This window comes from Takifugu flavidus, chromosome 15 (genome assembly GCF_003711565.1).
Source record: "Takifugu flavidus isolate HTHZ2018 chromosome 15, ASM371156v2, whole genome shotgun sequence".
Taxonomy (NCBI): Eukaryota; Metazoa; Chordata; class Actinopteri; order Tetraodontiformes; family Tetraodontidae; genus Takifugu; species Takifugu flavidus.
Window position 1 is genome coordinate 1,142,328 of NC_079534.1, and position 19,502 is coordinate 1,161,829.

The 19,502-nt window shown below is 49.0% G+C and overlaps 1 protein-coding gene across 15 annotated transcripts in view; it reads right to left on the minus strand.

Annotated features, from left to right (window-relative positions):
- Nucleotides 1-19,502, minus strand: part of pde4ca (phosphodiesterase 4C, cAMP-specific a) — a 28,889-nt gene that overhangs the window by 3,362 nt on the left and 6,025 nt on the right. For 3 of the 15 annotated variants that reach the window (XM_057058056.1, XM_057058057.1, XM_057058072.1), the window contains exons 3-16: nt 6,417-6,608; nt 5,703-5,747; nt 5,268-5,304; nt 4,612-4,685; nt 4,471-4,523; nt 4,226-4,338; nt 1,716-1,809; nt 1,430-1,602; nt 1,245-1,343; nt 985-1,149; nt 795-894; nt 564-718; nt 365-487; nt 80-262 (exon numbers count right to left, since the gene is read on the minus strand). In XM_057058056.1, coding sequence (XP_056914036.1) covers nt 80-262; nt 365-487; nt 564-718; nt 795-894; nt 985-1,149; nt 1,245-1,343; nt 1,430-1,602; nt 1,716-1,809; nt 4,226-4,338; nt 4,471-4,523; nt 4,612-4,685; nt 5,268-5,304; nt 5,703-5,747; nt 6,417-6,608 — 1,606 coding nt within the window. The other 12 variants (XM_057058058.1, XM_057058060.1, XM_057058067.1 and 9 more) reach the window with 11 other exon arrangements.

The following is a 19,502-nucleotide window of genomic DNA, read 5'->3' on the forward strand; positions in this document are numbered from 1 at the left end:
GGAGACAGGGAGGGCACGGGGGAATCGGATTAGATTTCATAGATTCAGCAGAACAAACTGGAAGCATCTCATCATTTACCTGGTTTTTCTCGATTGAGGCATTTTGTTTGTCACACATGGGGCTGATTTCCATGCCCTTGTCTCTCTCTCGGTCTCCCTGAGTGAAAAACTCCACCATGATGCGGTCGGTCCACTGCCTGTACAGCTCGAGAGGCTTTGTGGGGTTGCTCAGGTCTGCACAGTGCACCATGTTCTGAAGGACCTGTGGCGATCAGACACCCTTTAGCTAAAAAGCCCTTTTTCTCAGAGCTGCCTATCACAAACAAACACACTGAAAGTGAAATTAAGTGCACAGTGTCCTCACCTGTATGCGGTCCGAGTAGTTGTCTAATAGCAAGACTCCAAGACTGGTGACTTTCTTGGTTTCTACCATCGTTTTCAGATCGGCCAGTAGATTCATGTGTTTGGACATGTCCGTTGCCAGAACCTGGAGGACAGGACGTTCAATGAAATCGCAGGGTTCTTTGCTACAGGGACAAGTCAAGGTCATTTCCATATCTCACCATATCGATGACCATCTTGCGCAGGGACTGCCTCTGCTTTTTGCTGAGGTTCTGGAAGATGTCGCAGTTGTCTTCCTGCAGAAGCTTAAAGCCAACAGCCAGGTGGTGGTTCTCCAGCACGGACGAGTCATTGTACATCAAGGCCAGCTCTGAATCTGGAGACGGCGATGAAGCAACGTCACAGTTGGCACAACAACAGCTCCACAACAAACGCACAGTCAGCAAACTTACTGGTGTTGATGAGGAACTGATTGGAAACTCCGGGGTGATCCACGTCATGGATGGCGCTGGCAAACAGGGCGGCCAGGATCTCCAGATCAGTGAACACAGCCTTGATTTAAAAAAACACAAAAGCAATCGTAGATCAAGGAGCGTTCAGGATGGATCATCATAACAGGACTGTGTTGTCTTCATCATCTACCTCCAGAGCAGGTGTGGACAGTAGGACGTGGGTGGACTGCACCACGTCCGCGGCATGGATGTTGTTGTGGTAGGCCACGTCGGCATGGTAATGGTCCTCCAAAGTCATCATGAAGGTGAGGAAAGTGTCCGTTGGTATCTTGAAGGACTTCAGCAGCTCGCGCTCCTACGGTAACAGATCCACGGTTAATACCGACAAGATTATTGCTTCTTTCAGAGTTTTGCGGTCATGCGGGAAAAGTATCGGGGCAGCGACGATACCTGGAAGATGGTGTACATGGTGACCGTCAGCGGGCGTCTTCCAGAATACTCTGCGATCTTGAAGATGTCGATACCCCACCTGTTTACATCCTCCATCTCCTGTCAGCGAACAATATGCATGAATGCATAACTAGGCCACATTAAATAAAAACACGCCCGCAAACCAACAATTGCTAAAGTCGTACCTTTGCTAGGAGCCCTTCCTGGCTGGCGTTGACTCCAAAGCGAGGGATGGTGGAGGGGGCCAAGCTGGGGCTGTGCGTGGCCTTTTTAACGCCACTGATCTGGGACATTGGACGCTTCTTTTTGTCCTTCTCCTTGGTGGGGGTGGACATGATATCCATGTCATGTTGCTTCTCTGTCAGATGGACACAAACACAGGTCAGTGGGCAATCTCTGTACCGCACCATTCATCATCTGCACATGACAACATAGTATCACGCACACCTAGCAGACCGTCTCTGGATTTACCTAAGAAAGTGCTGGAGATGAACTCAGACACTTGATTCCCTGAACGGCTGGTTTCTGAAAGCTGGGAAAGCTCTCGATTCAGCATTCTCTTGAACTACAATCACACAAAAAAGAAATCCCCAAAATCATTTCAGCGTTTGTTAAAATGAACACAAAATAAATCACAAACTCTTAATTGCAGACAGTGCTGAACCATTGACAAGTATCCTCAGTGTTGCTGCATCAACAGCTGAAGGCACACGTGCTTGTGTGTGTGTCGCGTCGCACGGAGCTCCGACGCTCCTGATTGGCCGGCAGCGCGCAGTTGACTCCAGTAGTAGTGGCAACCCAGCGCATGCTGCACACCACACATGCAGATTACATCAAGATTTCTCCGTCTCGGTCCCAGCAGTCAGATGTCTGCTTCACACGCATGCACAAAATGACAACTAGCCCCTGGCTGCCCTCCCGCCACGAGCCTCCGCTTACCTGAGCGAACATCCGCGACACAGAGATGTAATAACTCGCTTCTGGCATTTCAGCGCAGCATGAGAGCAGGAGAGCAAAACTAAAACTGGGCACAGTCCCCGCTGTTCTCTCTCTCCCTGACTTCTGCCTGTTACCCAGAAAATCAGACAGCTTTGAGCTGCTGCGTTGCCCGTCTGTGCAAGGAAACCGCCAACTGGTCAAGCTCTAAATCCAGGAAGAGCTGTCAGCGAGGGCGCGTGCTGGAGCTGCCCACTCTCCATCCCTCTGTCTGACTTCCCCTCATTCACTGGGCTTCTGCCTGCTCCTTCTGTGTGTAAACAGAGGGAGAACGCGGTACTCTAATCCCCGCCTCCTCCCCAAAAAAGGCTAAATATAGTAGCCAACTGGGCGCCTGCTGCAGCATGCAGCTGAGGCGCCGCGAGCCCTCATTGGGTGGGAGATGCTCGGAGAGGGAAGGCCCGAGTGCAGCAGAGGTGGAGGGTGTGAGAGCCACCATGTGCACCAAGTTTGAAGAAGATATGAAGGAAAAAGCTTTGAATGAACTGGTTGGGGGGGGTTCATTCATGTTGCTAAAAATATAAATGGTACACTGTGTACGCAAAAATACCAAAGAGGCCAGACCGAGCGTGATTGAAGAAGAGAATGTGAACTATCTGAGGCAGGAATCTGTCCAAGAGAATGATAATGAGCTGAAACCTGAAGCACCTGCATGAGCGGACGATCAGGTGTATCCAGGATCACGCCACGTCCTCGGTTCAATGAATGTATGGACGAAAAATGTATGGACGAAAAAAGATAGAGGCAAAACGTGTCATCTCTGCATTCGATTTGAATAAAACCCCAAAGTTTACTTGCTTTTCGGGTTTGCGTCAAATCAACTTGCAGGAAACATTCTGCATCTTCTTCTAGTGTGTGTGTGTGTGTGTGTGTGTGTGTGTGTGTGTGTGTGTGTGTGTGCGTAAGTGTTGTGTGTTTTCTTTTAAATAAACACCTTCAGTGAGTTCAACAAGCACCGGAAATGCAGATATATCGTATATTCTGCCACAACATCTATCTCTAAGTGCCAGTGTGACCCCCTCCCCCCCGACTGAAACTGCTCATTGACTGATCTGCAGCAATGTGGTGGTGGAAGAGAGGGAGGGGGTGTGTTACCGCCACGTGAGCGTGTAGCGTGTGTAACGCTATATGTATCCAGGCAGGCGACTCTATGGCAAGGGCGGGCAAGGTATAGGAAGATGCATGCACGTGCCATGAATGTGCGCGTGTGTTGGCGTGAAGGGCATGGGTAATGCTGCGTGGGCGGTCTAATCATGGGATCGCATGAGCGCCAGTCTCCAGTCTGCAGCAGGGTAGGGCAGAGGTATAGATGCTGGAGTCACGGAAGGGGGATGCCATTCTAGCTCCAGCTCCCACATCCTCATTCACATTTTTCTGCACATGAGTGGGGGGAAGGGCGTGTCTGCGTCTCTCTTTGCATACAAGAGATCATCCCATTCATTCATGGGCTAAACCCCTCTCCCATCCGATGAGCTGGTGGATATGAGGTATTTTCAGGGTGCATGTCTGCGGTAGTGATCTTTACGATCCGTTTAGGGACCAGTGACGGCTAATGGGCTGAATCGCATTTAATCTTCCCATGTTTGAAGTCCATAGAACGAGACAGGTGATTAACAATAACGAGGGTTTCTAACATCCCCTCTATCTGAAGTTACCGGTACATCTCTCAAAAATGGGAAACACCACCTAAATACCACTTAATTTCCCTTTGTGGGTATGCTCCTTGCATCAAACTCAATATTTCAATATTCAATTAGTACAAATTCTGCAAAACCGAAGAACAGGATGTGGACTGGGCTCCACTTGTACATTCAGCATCACACCTCTGCCCATAGTGACAAATGGTGTCAAGTACACGACTAAGAACAGCCCTCAAGGGGCTGAAACACAACACGGAACAGCCGGAGCCGTCTGACTGGCTGTGTTCAGTGGTAGTTTCACTCCTGTGTGTGTGGTGAGTGTATCACGTAGAGTCTTCTCACTACCTTGTTGGAAGCCATTTCGCTGACAGAGTGGCGCGTTTTCAGTGTCTCAAGCTGTTCCAGACACCAGTCCAGCTCATCTAAAGTCTCTATGGCCAGCTGCTGGTGGGGCTCCTCTGCAGCAAAGCGAGCAAAACATTACAGGACAGATGAACCCATGAGCAAATGTGGGGAGGGGGAACCACCTTCGTAGGTGTTGATACAGAACAGCCTGTACGCAAAGAGAACATTTCAACACCGGGACCAACCTGCCAGGCTCGTCTTGCACATTGAAGGTGGATTGCTGCCAGAGGATCGAGTCCTGCGAAGAGAAGAGCGCTGCAGTGTTTGACAGGCTTGATGTTTAGAGTCACGAGAAATTTGTCGGAGCGGTAAAGGATGATGATTACTTGCTGACTGGGCGATCTTGCTGGTTGGTTATGATGGCAAAGTTACCCCGGACTGTCCTCAGGCTGGCGAGGACCTACGGGAGACAGCGGCATTATAAAATCTACCACACCTGTTTCAGTGTAAAATACACCCAAACTGATGTGAGGGTCAACCTGTGAGTTGAAGGGCTCCTCCCGTGGAGAGGCATTCCCCTCTCCTTGCCAGATATTTTGATGGCATTGTATACACACTCCGACATGTCTGTCGCTCCATCTGCAGCCAAGCACTGACTCAGCGCACGGTGAAAGCCTGCAGAGTATCTGGTGTCCAGGCCTGACCCATGTGCTGGCCTTATCAGCCATGGCATGCCACTTTAAACAGCATGATCATGCAGCGCCGCATTCAGCCCTGGTTTCACTGTGTAAAGTGAGCCCCAGTGTGACGCACATCACACGCAAGAGCCGAAGCAGCGCCGGAGGGTCGCTTTATCCTCTCTGAGGGCTGCTCCAACAAGGCCGCAAAGCCCCGTGTAACGCCATCTGGAGTTTGTTATAAGTTTTTAAGACCCACAGCGCCTTTGGCTAACAAATGCGTATGCTTTTTTTTTTTTAATTTGACCATCTGGTAAACAAGCCTCGCAGCCAGTGGCGAGCTGGAGAGGCTATGGGGGACTCACCTGTGCAAAGGGTGTGACGATCATGTCTTCGGTGTGTCTGTAAAAGAGAGGAAGACGCATTAAACAAAGTTTTAATGGGGCTGGAAGCGTTTGACCCATCTGGATGACATTCAAGTAAAAAAAAAAGAAAAAGAGAAAGCACAACGTTACAGTAAAGCTGGTGAAGAAACGGGTGGGTGGAGGTGGAAGAGAGGGTGATCGGAAGTAGACAACAAAGGTGTATTAATCCAGGATGTCTGGTTAAGTGTTGCATGCAAAAATAAATGAACTGGGTGTTGTGGGGGAGGGGTCTGGCGAGGGTGACGTGCTTAAAATTAAGTCACACTGGTCTGAAGAAAGGAGGGAAACACTTCTGCAGCCGTGTAGAATTGGGGGGGGGGCACGGGGGGGTGCGCAGAGTCAGTGTTTTTATCATTGGTTTCATGTTCTCCTCACCGAGACGACAACCAGTTGACCTCCCAGTGCTTCAAGCTTTCCTCCCTTCAAAAACAGATAAGCGAGAGTCCGTGATGACGGCGCGACTGGCGGCTTTCATTTGTTTAGACATTGTGAAGCACAGACGGGGCTGTTTGAGGGGCGCGTTGGACGCCCCACAGAATCGGAATCAAATCAACGACCAGAAGGAAACGATCAAACCGGCGCCTTTGTTTCGGTGTGTGAAAGGGCGTGATCTGCTGCTGCCTCGAGCCGGAGGAGAATGTTACCTGCTGATCAGGAGTGGCGCGAGTCAACCAAAAGACAGAATAAAATCACCCCAAAAGCAAGTCTGCAATGAATCAGAAGTGGCTGAAACGCAGCTCAGGACAAGAAGAAAGAGGAGCAAAAATCTACAGCCGGACAGAGGTTTTCTGCTGAGTCTTCGACAAAACGTTGAGAAAGAATGTTGAGGCGAAATATTGCAGGACCACTATCACCAAATTACTCAGGAAATCCCAAAGTTATGATCAGAACGTTGGCAGGACAATGATTTAACAGGCGCAACCAGGGCCAGAATGGATATTTCAGGGGTTAAAAGTCACAAATTAAACCTCACTTACACCCTGAAAATGGCATGTGATCATGGTTGGCTAATGCCTAATAAATAAACACCTTCTTTAATAAGGTAGATTATGATGTCACACTGTCTCTCAGAGGTGCACCTGAACTTACAGATCACTGGCAGTGGAGGAGTTCCTGGATGGACCTTTGGGTGAAAGGTCAAAGTCCGAGTCGGAGCGGTACAGGAAGGATTCCCTCCGCTGGCTGTGAGGAAAGTTGGCCTGTATAACCAGACCAGAGCCGGGGCTGGCCTGGGGGTCCAGGGGACTGCGCCCCACTGACAGTCCGTTCTCCACATCGAAACTGGAAGACACAACAAGAAAGGGGACGTTGATTTTTAAAGGGGAAAGGAAACCACGGGGCATTCATCCATGTATCATGGCATCAGGTTTCACCAACAGATGATTTTCATTAAGTTACAGCTCACTGGAAATAAAATCCCAGTATGAAGTGGACCTGAACTCTCAGCTGTGCGTCCCTGCGTCTCTGTCAGGAAATTGTGTCATTTTGCCGGATGTGCTGATATTTTTAAACCAGATCAACCAAAACAGGGGGATAAAATGCACAGATTTAGAAATGCAACCATATTGGGATGTGTGAAATATGTGGGAATCCAGTTATGGTGCTGACAGAGTCCATAGAGTCACCGTTGTGGGGGGGGATCTTTATTCTCCCGTCACCTTCACACACAAGCGACACGAGCAGCTTTTAATTAAGACGTCGGCGCCTCAGTCGTGGCTGCAGACACGACTCCCCATCCAAGGTGTGAAGCAAAGGTCGTGCGCGACAAACATGAGCACGCCTCAGCATCCAGGGGTGCGTGTAGGACTGGGAGCGAACAGCAGCTTTAAAATTAGCATCAGCGGATTGACGCGGGGGTCGTGTGAGTGTGAAGCTAAAAATAAGCTGTTGATCAGGTGAGGGGGGAGTTCCCGCCGCTCAAACACCATCCAACGACAGAGGAATCCACCCAATAGAAGCGCGGCGGGGGCTTTCTTCACAGTCTGGGCACGTTTCTGCCTTGATCCACATCTCTGCTTTCCCACAGCCCCTGCGCCAGCATGTGAACCGGGCCAACCGTCGGCACGCTGCACCATTTGGCAACGCGTCTCATTTCAAATACAATACGAGGAACTCCAGAGTCGAAATCCACACTTTAGCAAAAACAACCCGCAGGACGAATCGCAGCTGCTGCCGCGGGTGCTCGCTTGTTGGGAGGAGCTGTCTGAGAATGATAGAGGCAGAAAGATATCCTTACAGCTGAATCAGTACTGACCCAGGCCCAGACATGGATGTCTGTCACCGTCCGTCTGACGACTGATGTCTGCTGACACTGGTTAAAATCCACCCCCACCCCCAAACCACAAAAGATTCCACAAATCCATCCAGAGATAACTAAATCAACAATGGGCCAACAACTAAGGCTGCAACTCTCAACATGACCCCCAGCTTCAATAAAATGCAACATTAGAGGGTTTTCGTGCCCCCGCGCGGCTCTAATTGCCGTGCAGAATGTGCAGCATCCAAACATCCTTCTAATTTCTCTCCCCAGCCCTTCCTGCAGCAGCCTTCCTTCTACCCCGAACCCTCCCAGGATGCTGCGTGAGGATACGATATTGGTGTGTTACCGGGTATTACGTAACAGGAGTAGAGCAGAAGCCCCCGACATGTGACAGATTCCTGCTGCCGACTCAGGGAGAGGAGGAAGGACACCAGGTTTAGGGGCGAAACAAGGGCGAAACAACAGGGCGAAACAAGTAAATAAAAACTTTACAGCAGACGAGGACGCAGTACGGCGACGATGGCTTTACATACATCTACAGTCGTGATATGATTGGGTGAGGATGACCGATGTGGTTGGAAGAGGATAAATGTGCTAATGTTTATCGTTATTGGGTGTAAATAAAGATTAGTTATAATCTAAGTGCTTTGGTTCTTTGTCCATCCTAACGATGCTGCATCTATCCTTGTCGCCCTGCCCTCCACGGCCATAAATTAGTTTCTATTTTTGTCTCCGTATCGCGCCTGTGCCTCAGTGTGGCTAAATTTAGCCTCCCCTTGCGCGGGCCACGGAGAGACTCAGTGATGGAGCTAAAAATAGACTTTCAGGTAGAAAATAGAGCCCTCCCCTCTATTTTCCCCCTCTGAGATTCTTCCCCCATTCATGAATATTTACAGAGACTTCTATTTGAAGCCTGAGCTAAAATTAGAAGGCAGGAAGGGGGAAAAAAAGCCCACATTTTCTCTTTCTGCCATTTCAAATCTTTTTTTTTTCTCACGAGCGGGAACACAGTGTCCTCGCTGACTGTAACATTTATTTTACTATACACACACACATCATACAAACATGCCTATACAGCCTTTCTTTTCTCCTCATTATATTGCATGCTTTTATACTGTGTGCATGTTCAAAAAAATCCCAAATTTGACCAAAATAAAAATCCCCCTCTATTGTGTCTTTCAGCACACACTTTACAAAAGCAATACTAAATATGTCAACGGAGGTTTTTTGTGTTCGCGAGGTCACAGGTCAGCGGGCAGAGACAGCGTGAATGCTGTCAGGACAGGAAGCTCCCACAGAAACACTGGCTGTTTGGATGGCCGGCCTCCTCCTATGACTCCATTGTTATTGCCTTTCTCATGCCAGCCAGTTGCGCCCACTGTTGACACCCTCTCCTCAGTCATTTTCTGCCCCAGACACGAATATAAATACAACAGATTCGTTTTTGTCCGTAAATAGTCTTGATAAGTGGGAAGGTGTTGAAAACTGTAGCACAGGCAGAGCTGTTGAGGATGAAGAGTGATGTTTATGTTGTAGTAGAGGCTCCGTCCAGGCGCCTTGAGGACAGGCGCCCTCTACTGGCCAAGAGCGGCATCGCAGCTTTAATATAGAATGATTCATATGCGTTCAACAGGATGGTTAAATCATATAGGTTTATACAGTGCAGTGATTCAAATAATAGTGCGTGGCACCTTTGATGGGCTGAATGTAACACCACATCAATACAGAGGTGTTAGTTTGTGCAAATTTGGAAATTACCAAAGAAATGTTCATGATCCTGACTTGACACTGAAAAGCAGCAACATATAGAAAATATTTCTGAGTGCGATATCGCTGTCATGTTAACAAGCTACGGCTCTCGTCCTTAATCTCTAGGGCACCGTAATGAGTTTTATGCAAATTAATTGCAGAGGGAAAAAAGGGGGCGTTAAAGTGTTCGCCCCTCTGTTGCTGGCTAGCAAAGGTGTGAGTGATGTTAGCCTGTCAGTGGCCCTGATACTCGACACCCCACCTGCGTCACCGCCTGTCAAGGCAACGTCAATCCCATCTGGGGAGCATTAAAATACAGGAGGCATGGGGCTGAGCGGGTGAGAACGAGACAGCGAAGGAGGCCTGTAAACCAGGCCGAGCCGTCATCTGAGACGCCATTCCTCATTCTCAGGCCTCCATTGTGACACATGCAGACTTGACTTGCACGGGCTCAGCCGTCTGTTTGAAAACCGAAACGAAAGCCGAGAGCATTTATCGCACGTCGCAGTGATCTCATAGTTATACTACCTTTCATTGCAACTCCTATGAGTGCAGAAGGAAGAAGGTTTCAACCCGGATTCTCTGAATTCTCTAAATCTGCCATTTAAGTGGCACGTTCCCGCAGACGCAGACGCGGCTGCGTCCCACGAAAGGCGTTCTAGTGCAAATAGGGATTAGGACTGGCTGAGTTTCCCACTAGCGACTTCCCACAGCTGCAGCTCAAAAACACTGAGCAAAGTCAAGCGAGGTGGTGAATGTCAGAAGGCACGCTACTACAAAGTATTCTTGGAGCAACTTCAAAACACACAGGGACATTTAGCATGTGTGAATTACTGTCTAACTGAGGACTGACCAGTGTGTGACATGAGCTTAAAGCCGCCTTGTTTTCTTTTCTCAGCCGCCCCTCACAGAGGGAGAACCCTCCCTGTTTGTTTGACTCGCCTGCCCTTCCTCTCCTTTCAACATTATATTTGGCCATCCTGGATGCGGCATGTTATTATATGCTTGATATACGTTAAAGTCGTCAGCAAATCGAAGATTTCCATAATAATGGAAGAGGAAGCTAATGCTAGGCTAGCATTTCATTTATTTTCTTTGGAAAATGTAATTTTGGGATGATATGTATCCCTCCAGAAAGAGAGTATTTCCAAAAGCTGCCTGTTTATCTGATTTCAGTGGTATTGTTGTTGTGTGGGCAGCAGTGTGAGGGGGAACATTCATTCTGGCCATAAGTCTGCCCCATTTGCCCCTGTTGTCTTCCTTTCTGTCTAATCTCCCGACTGAAAAACACAAGGGAACTGTTTAAACATAATATCTATACTGTCCATCTTCTAAAAACAGTAACATAACTGAATTTTTAAATTAGGTTCGGAGCTTGAGTTATAAAAACAACACAAAATAAAACAAGCCAATGACCTTTCCTGCATTGTGTCATATCACCAAGCAAAAATAAAACCAATACGTCGCCCTGTTCGTTTCGAAGTCATAGAATAGAAATTGCGCAACACTGATAGGAATCAGCCTCCATTGTTTAACCTTGTGGGGTAAAAAAAAAAAAAAGCCTTTAAAAGAATGTGAACCAGTGTTGTGTTAGCGAACATCACAAAAAAGCAGACGCACAATAGGTTAGGAAAACTTCGTATGGCTGCGTGCGAAGACGTCGACGTTCACTCAATGGTGTGTGTCTGAGAAAGAGAACAGGATGATGAAATAAGATTTCTCTTTGGTAATTAGCACGGGATGTAGTTCTTTTCGTGGCAGTATTTGCATACACAGGCTGCAGATGACCTCTTTCAAAGCTAACAGCTGCTCTGCAAATTTAACAAGGGTGTGTGCGTGTGTGTATGTGTATGTGAGTGTGTGTGTATGTGAGTGTGTGTGTATGTGAGTGTGTGTGTATGTGAGTGTGTTTACGACACTCAAACGCATCCACTGTGATTCAGTCAGTTTGTTTGGTCACGAACTGGAAAAAAATTGGAGGCTGCGGAGACAATGTAGGTTTTCAATAAACCAATGAGGAAAAAGACCACTGTCCGACCCCACCAACACACGCGCGTGCGTGCGTGCACAAGCATCAGGGGCACGGAGCCCCCCCCCCCAGCGTCCGTAAACCTGCAAGAACGTGCACAGAAATCAGAAGGAAGCTGAAGGGAGGCGAAAAAGGAGCGTTTAAAGTTCACCACAGGCTCTGTAACAGTACGGTAACGTGATCAGCGTGGAGGTATTAATAGTGCAGCTCCCCAAGTGAGATCGGCAGCGTGTGAGCGCGCACGTAATCCCATAATTGCTCAATTATTCTCTCGGCTGTGAAGCGCCTGTCCGAAAAAGGCGGTAAAACTGCGCAGGTCCGTGTTCAATCCGCAACACCTGCGCCACTGCTAACGCTTAACGCTGTGTGTGTGTGTGTGTGTGTGTGCGTGTGTGCGCGCCTGCAACCACACGCCACGGGGCCTGTTCAAACCCACCCCAGGAGGCAGATAAATGGGGGTCCCTGCAGAGGAGACCACAAATTAAACCCTTAACGATCTTTAAATGCCTTGAAAAGACTTTTGGACGTCTTTATTATGACAAAATGCATTTGGCAGAGGTGGCCCCTCCCCTCTGAGGGGCCCCTGGGGGAGCCGAGCTCTTCACATTACATGTGATTACTTAATGACCTCCGAAAATAAGCTGATCCGTGACCAGCCCCCGTGGATTCACCGCACGACGTTGAGTTGGCAGATTTCAACGGTAATTTACCTGCGCGCGTCCATCTCCAGTCAAACGTTTGTGACTGCTGTTGGCGCCTGAAACGCGAGTGTGGCTCCAAAACTCACATGGAATGTTTTGACGAATTAAGCAAGATGAAGATTTCTCATCCCCCCCCCCCCCCCATCCCCCATCCGGGCTGAACAGACAGGAAAGAAGGTTAAATATCTGCGAGTTGCGCTCCAAAACCAAATTTTGGTTACTTCGTTCAAAGGTGATATACAAAAAGCAGCGTTTCGGTTCATACTTAGTTAATTAATTCACCCTCCGACACCACAACGTAACCCAAATTTACAGTTATGTCAAAAGATTGTGGTTATCTGAAAGACTAAAGCAAATAAATAGACCTCCGTACCTTTAAAAAAACCCTGCCTTCACTATAAATGAATGCTCTTTTTCCAGTAGATGCCATCTTTGAGGATCTATCTATGATTTAGATATGGAAACATGCCTTCAAAATAAAAGCAAAGCCGCTCTCTGGTACACTTTTCAGGCCCCAGCCCTAATTTCTGGTCTGGGTGACCAGGAGAGTTTGATGTAGCTAAGAATGCTAACAAGCTAACAGGAAAATTAGAGGAAAATAAAGATAGAACAGCCAAATGCCACTTGATGAACACCTGGACAAAATCTCATGGAAAACCACCTGGTTATGGCAGAAAATGCTAATCTGACACTTCCTGACGAACCGGAGTGCTTCCAAATTAAAAGCACCTCATTCAGGGTCATAACACGCCAGTCAGCCGGATCAGAACGTCCCTGGCTGCTCCCGCCGCTGGTGCTGATGTTGAAAAGTCAAAACAAGACCGTGTAATCAACATCGCAGCGTCTCTTATAACAACGGCGACCGCGTCGTGTAACATACAAATTAGTAACACTCAAGGCTGCTGTTGCGTAATAAGTCAAACAGCCATTATCTCCGCAGAACTTTTAGAACCAGGCTCTGACTAAGTCGGGTTAGAACTAGGCTCTGACTAAGTCGGGGTGCCGCTCCGATCCCTCTGAACCTGCTCTGGAAAGCCGTGGCAACACGTGCAGCACGTGCGTTTGACCCTGGCTGTTTCTGCGCGCGTCCATAACCTGCGTGGGGGCATTAAGCAGCTTGATGTGAGAGGAAATGACTCTTATTTACCGCCTGTGTTTCTGTACGATGTCAATAGGCCCGTTGACGGCGCGGGGCGATCCCCAAATGCTCCCGCTCCTCACACTGACACTCCGCTCCATGGAGTGACAGAACCCACAGTTTGTCGGCACACTCATCTCCCTTTCGTCCCCTCTCTCCTAACTCGTCCTCACCCTCCTCTTCTCTGCCGTCCCGCCGCTCTTCCTCTGTCGGTTCCGCTCAGCTGGCGGCCGCTCTCATCCCTGCTCAACTTGGCCCGCGTCCTCGTCAGTCTCGCTCTGTCGGGCTGCCCGGCTCTCCACGGCCTCCCAGGAGTTCTCATTACCCCTGGCTGGAGCGGACGCTCTACCACCGGCGGCTCCAGGACACGACAACGACGCAATCCATCCCGGCCCGGGGCTTGAAATTCTCCTTCAGCTTTTGGGTAACGTTTGGAGAGAGCGTCTCGGTTCCTCGTGGACACCTCCAGGTCAACAACAACCTTTCAGCACCCTCGCCGGAGCTCCCTTAATCGCTCTACATGTACATCTTGCCTTTGCCCTGGGTCTAAATGTGGACCAGCAGGACTGCCCTTTCCCCCCCCACTTGCTTCCCCCTCCCTCCCTCTCTCTCTCTTACCCTTCTTCTGTTTCTCTATCCGCTTCCTCCTCCCCCCCCTACAGCTGCAACACCTTTAATCACAGAACAAACAGAGGCCTTTCCTCTCCCCTGGGCAAACTGTCACTGTCACTCTACCGCCGCCCCGAATCTGCAGAGACGTGCACAGGCATCGGTGCGCGCGAGCGTGTCTTGAAGAATGTCACTGCATAGGTGCATATGTGTAGCTGTGGCGGTGGTGGAAGGGGGGGGGGGGTCAGCTATGTATATACTGGGGGAACAACTTGCATCGTGAGGTCAGAGCTGAGAAAAGGGGGTGGGACGAGAACCAAGATGGTTGCTGCCTTCCTCAAATATTTAAGTCTTTAACCCTTTCATGCTCTGTCTCCTGCACACACACACACACACACACACATGCGTGCGCTGTTATTATCCCGTCCAGATGGAGCTTGTGTGTATGTCATTGTCTTTATTAGGTAAAGAGATTGAAGGCAAGACGTGTATGATAGGGCATTACACTAAGTAGCTAATGGGACACACATGCGCGCGCGCACGTGCACGGACACACCGGCTGAAAGGTCATCTGTGGCCAGCGGCAGTGTATTTTTGAAGGCAAGAAATTTGAAAAGTAAATGTGAAACCTTAGCCGCGCGACCTTCTGTGAGCTTCATATGAAAACTGAAACAGGAAATATTTGAGAGGGGTTCAGAGAAATGAGACCGGGAAGGACGGGGGGGGGGGTGGCGGATCTCTGGGCCATGTTCCCGGGAACGGATTCAGCAGCTCCTCAGGGCCTTTACCCCCAGAGAGCATCTTAGAAACATCAATAGGGTGATCTTTCCGTTCATTTTAATGCTGATGTAGTAATGACAAAACAGCTGAATCAAGCTCTACACAAAACAAGTCCGAATCCAATGCGACTCTTGATCGTAGCAACAATGACTCAAAAAGGTTCCCTATCTGTAAAAATGTCTTTGGAAAAGTCAAACAGTAATAATAATTATAACACTAATAACCCCAACTGGTCAGACTGGTTGTGCAGGGGTTGTACACCAGCATTTAGCAGCTTTTATTTTGACATGACAGATACTTTGTGTAGCTGTGCATTTAGAATAATGAGCTGGCCTGAAGACTTGATGTACTATTGTACATAAGTATTACTCTGCTCTTCAAAGTTCATCTTGAAACCGCTGTGCTGCGCAGCTCTCGCAGGCCAAGACTGGGGGGGGGGGGGGGGGGGCAGAAGAGGGTAATCTTCACAAGTCCTCAAACAGTGTGGCATCTTAAATTTGGCCCACAATTTGTTTAGTAATACGTGACTGACACGCGAAGGGGACGCATGATATCGTGCCATGGCTCCACAAACACATGGCAAATGCTTAGAAATCAGTATGGACGACGTTATCTTTCTCGATTTTTCCCTGCTCAAGTGTGAGCTGCATAATGAGGGTCTGGGGGTCCTGCGGGGGGGTAGAACGGAGCTCAGAAGGTTAGAAAAGCAGCTTCTGGAGAAGGGAGCAGCTACCTAAACACACCAGTGTATTTACACAGGAACAGTGGCGTGATCAGAGCTGCCTCCTCGTCAGGGGCTTTAGGCGGGAGTCCCCCCTCCAGAAACGATATTTAAACGGTGAAATGGGGTCCTGGGGAATGATTTCAGCACAGGAACTAAAGGAGCAGGGGGCCTCCGGGGCAGCAGCACGTCGGACGCATGCCTTGGTGGTGCAACGCTGCGTGCTCAACAAAGCAGCAGCGCCAGGTGTGAGCTGGAGCCACTTGCTACAGCCTATATTTAAACCGCCTGCCGGTGATGTCAAACGCCGCGTTACAACTTGTACCGTAGTAAAGGGTATCAGCGTGTCGCCTCATGATTCATTAGACCGCCATCTGTTCGCATGACGCTGACGCACGGGGGGCTCCTCTGATTTGGGGATGGTGCAGACAACAGAACAGTTTAACTGGATCCAAGCAGCCCACCAACAGCAGGATGTAAAGGCAGGCAAAGTCATTATGGCATGCACGTGTACAAATAGGCCTTAAAGTGAGCACATATTTACATACTGCAGGAGGCAACACCAGCTTTCATGTATTTTAGGTAGGACTCCAGGTTCACTATTGTTGAATAATAGTAATAATAGATTTTATTTATGGGCTTGACACCGTACAGCACATAGGCAAACGGTAGGTAGTTAAAGCAGACGGTAAAAACATCAGAAAATAACATAATGCACCTCTGATTCAATATAAGTTGAGTGGAAGAGCGAGCCAATCCAATTCGCTATCAAATGTACTTTCTAAAAGCCTAAATTTTCGTTATTAATAACAAAATGCTAGAAAAAATTAAATGTGTTGCAAAGGTGAACATTTATTATGATATTATTATTTATTATAACTCTAAAAACTGCTGTGTTCTGTATTTAATGACTTAATTCTTCTGCTCTGCTGCAGGTTGAGCATAACTTAGTTGTGTTCTCCCCCTAGTGGCCACATTCCGAACTGCTACATGGGAAAACCACCAACATCCTCCAAACTCAAGCGTGGCAAAACAATTTCAGCCATGTTAAGTCTGAATAATCACAGAATTAACCAATGTTTCACCCTTTCAAAAAAAAATCATAACAATTCTAATCATTTTGAGATAACACCGTAGCAAATGTTTAGGATCTGGTATGTTTTTCCATTTCTTTCTGAAAAAGCATGTTTGTGTCTCCTCACCCTGCAAGAAGGGAATCATGCTTGTTTTTAAATTCCAACAGTGTTGGGTGCCGTTTTCTACTGCTGCCGGCCGGAGAAATCAATCAGGCTCTGGAGGCGATTGGGGAAATCAGTCATGCTGAAAATTTGGAGTACAGCAGTGACGCACAGAGCTCCCAGCCCGCCACAGTCACACAGGTCCTTATTGACGAATCTGGGTGTGTGTTTGAGGGGGGCAGGGGAACGGGCGTCTATATTGGGACCTCTGACATTGACACTGTTGCCCTCTAGTGTGACGACCTCACTTGTCGCTTGTTTTCCTAATTATTCTTTTAATCACTGCCACTCGGTTGAGTTTCGTTTCCTGCTTTGAAGCGCATCTAAACCCTCTTTGGTCGACGCGCACCCCCACTTCAACCCTCTCCTCGTCTCTTACAGTCTTTCTAGTCACTATCACGCTAAAAGCGGCGCTATCTCCAACCAGGTCCCACCTATCGCTCCTTCGCCGCCCTGCCGTCTACGCCTTCACGTGCTTTGTCAAAATTATCTCTTTCCGCAGCCGCTCGGCCGTTGTGTCTGCCTCTTCGGCCCTCGGCTTGCACCACAATCGCAGGAGAGCCTGCAAACAACCGCTCGCGTGTGCGTGCATGTGAGACGGTTTGATGTCGGAATGAATAGAGGCCTGGTACGCTTAGTGCGGGAGAGAAGAATGTCCGTCTTTATGGTGATGGACACACACGCATTACAAAAAACTGCTTTGTGTGTGTAGGTGTGTGTCTGTGTGTTGTGTAACAGCACCCCCCCTTCCCCCCAAAGAAAACAATCTTTCCAGCAGATTTGTAACTTCTATTTTAACTAAATGCAACAAATGTTCATCAAATATCTCAGTGTCTGAAATAAGGCCCGGATTGGCTTTCATCTGATTCCACTTCTGTGCCGTTTCTGGGTTGTTGGGTCTTTTTTTTCCAGCCGGCGAGCGTGATGTACGAATCAGGTAAGGGGAATAAAAGCGCGTTCTGTTCTGCCTCTGCGGTCTAAAAAATCTCCGCCTTTGATCTCCTCATATGATCCAAACAGGCTCAAGGCTGCAGGAGTTCGGATGACACTCGTGAGGCACATGCTTCATGCCCAGAGTTCAGATACGTCTGCCACACTGCAGGAACAAGCAAAGTTTTCAAAGTCCAAAAAAAAAGAGAAGGAATCGTTTCCCTCAAGAGCTTATTTTGGCTTTCAGATTCTGAGACCCTCGTGTGCTATTGTCGTGCTTTACGGCATACGGACGGCTGCAGAAACCCTGGCTGCCAATCACGCCATCGTATCAACTTACAACTGCAATTAAAGCACTCAGCGTCGTCGGCGTGCGCACGAGGGGAGCATGTTTCCCCTGATTCATCCCTTGGAAGGCAGCGAGTCTGACCCATTATTTCGCCCCTCTCTGTTTGGTTTCCAGGGAGATCGAGACAGAAAACAGAGATGAAACGCGCTGATGTTTTGTCTGTCCCCTCATAAAACCCTGACACGGGCGCCGCAGCTTGGCCGGGGCCCACGGACAACACGGGAGGGGGGGGGGGGGGGGGGGGGTGCTTCGTTGGACGGGGCAGTTGATCAAAGGTGCAACCCTCAGGCCCACGATGCCAAATTAAGCTCCTTGTGCACCAGCAGCAACACCCACAAGCATCAACAGCGCATGGCTTGGTAGGTGCTGGTGCGCCGCCTCGGGCGCTGCGCTAACCAGGGATCAAGTGCACCCTCACCAGTGGAAAGCAGAGCAACTTTTTTTGGATTTTACATAAACCAAACTGTTTTGCTGGCTGCTCTTCCAACAAATCCGGCCTCTATCTTAATCACAGGAGCAACAAAAGCTGCGACGCGGCTGAAAACACAAGCGCAGAAGCGGCGTGACAGATAAAAAGGTGCCTTCTCATCGTCAACAGCCGCCTGCGAGCGCTGATCACGCCATCGACGGGCGAATGCTCACCCGATGCAGGAGTGCCGGCGCGTGGAGAAGTTGCCGTGCGTCTTTCTTGAGAAGCGAGAGTCTTTGTTCATCATCGTTTCGGCAGGTTGGACGAGGGCTGGTTTGAGTTGGGGAATCAGCAAAAGTCAGAACAGCAGCTTTGGGAGGTGAGCGATGGAGAGAGCGAACTGACGTGGCACAACCAAACCCCCCATGGTGTCCGGGTATCGAACAGGACGCTGTGCCAAGACTCCCGGCGGTTACAGGCGACGGGCCCCGGTGACGAGACGGCGGAGGAACAACGGCACACGGAAAAGGCCGAGATTCGAAACAGGGAAGCAGAAGTGCATCATCAGGTGACCCCCCGAAGAACGAGAAGGAGGGCGAAGGGTTCAAGCTGCTGAGCTCTTCTCTGTCTTCTCTGAGACGCGACTGGATAAATGATCCGGCGAGATACTTCCAGGTCACTGCAAAATCAAAGTGCATCAAACGGCAAATTCGATTTGCAGTTGCGGCTTTTGCTCGCACCGTTGGGGATATGTCCAAAGTTCCAGCTCAGCGTGCACACACGTGGGTGCGTGTGTGCATGCGAACAGCCTAAAAAGGCAAAGAGTCTGTTAGAAAGCGATCAGAAAGCGAGCCGACACGTCAAACCAAGTGAAACAGGATGGTGTCATCTGTCAAGAGGTCACCTGGGACTTGTTGCCCTTTGTTCTGCTCATCACAGATCAGCTTAGATAAACTCTTCTTGCTTTCCTCTATTATCTTTTCTCCCCTGGTACTCCAGAATAGGAAATGGCGAGCTTCAGTTCTTCCAAACGAGCCGCTGCCTGATACAAATGAAATTCCTCCACAGTCCGGGGCCAGTAAAGATCAGATCCGTTTGAAGAAAAATCGCCTCTGGGATGTTGCACCGTCAAACTTGGGTTATTAAGAGCATCATAATTCCATCAGATGCCCCCGATGTCAGCCTCCACTGGTGGAGCCTTCTCTCCTGAGAGTGGTGGGACCAAACTCAGGCTTAAAACAACAAACAAGAGAGACTGAGAT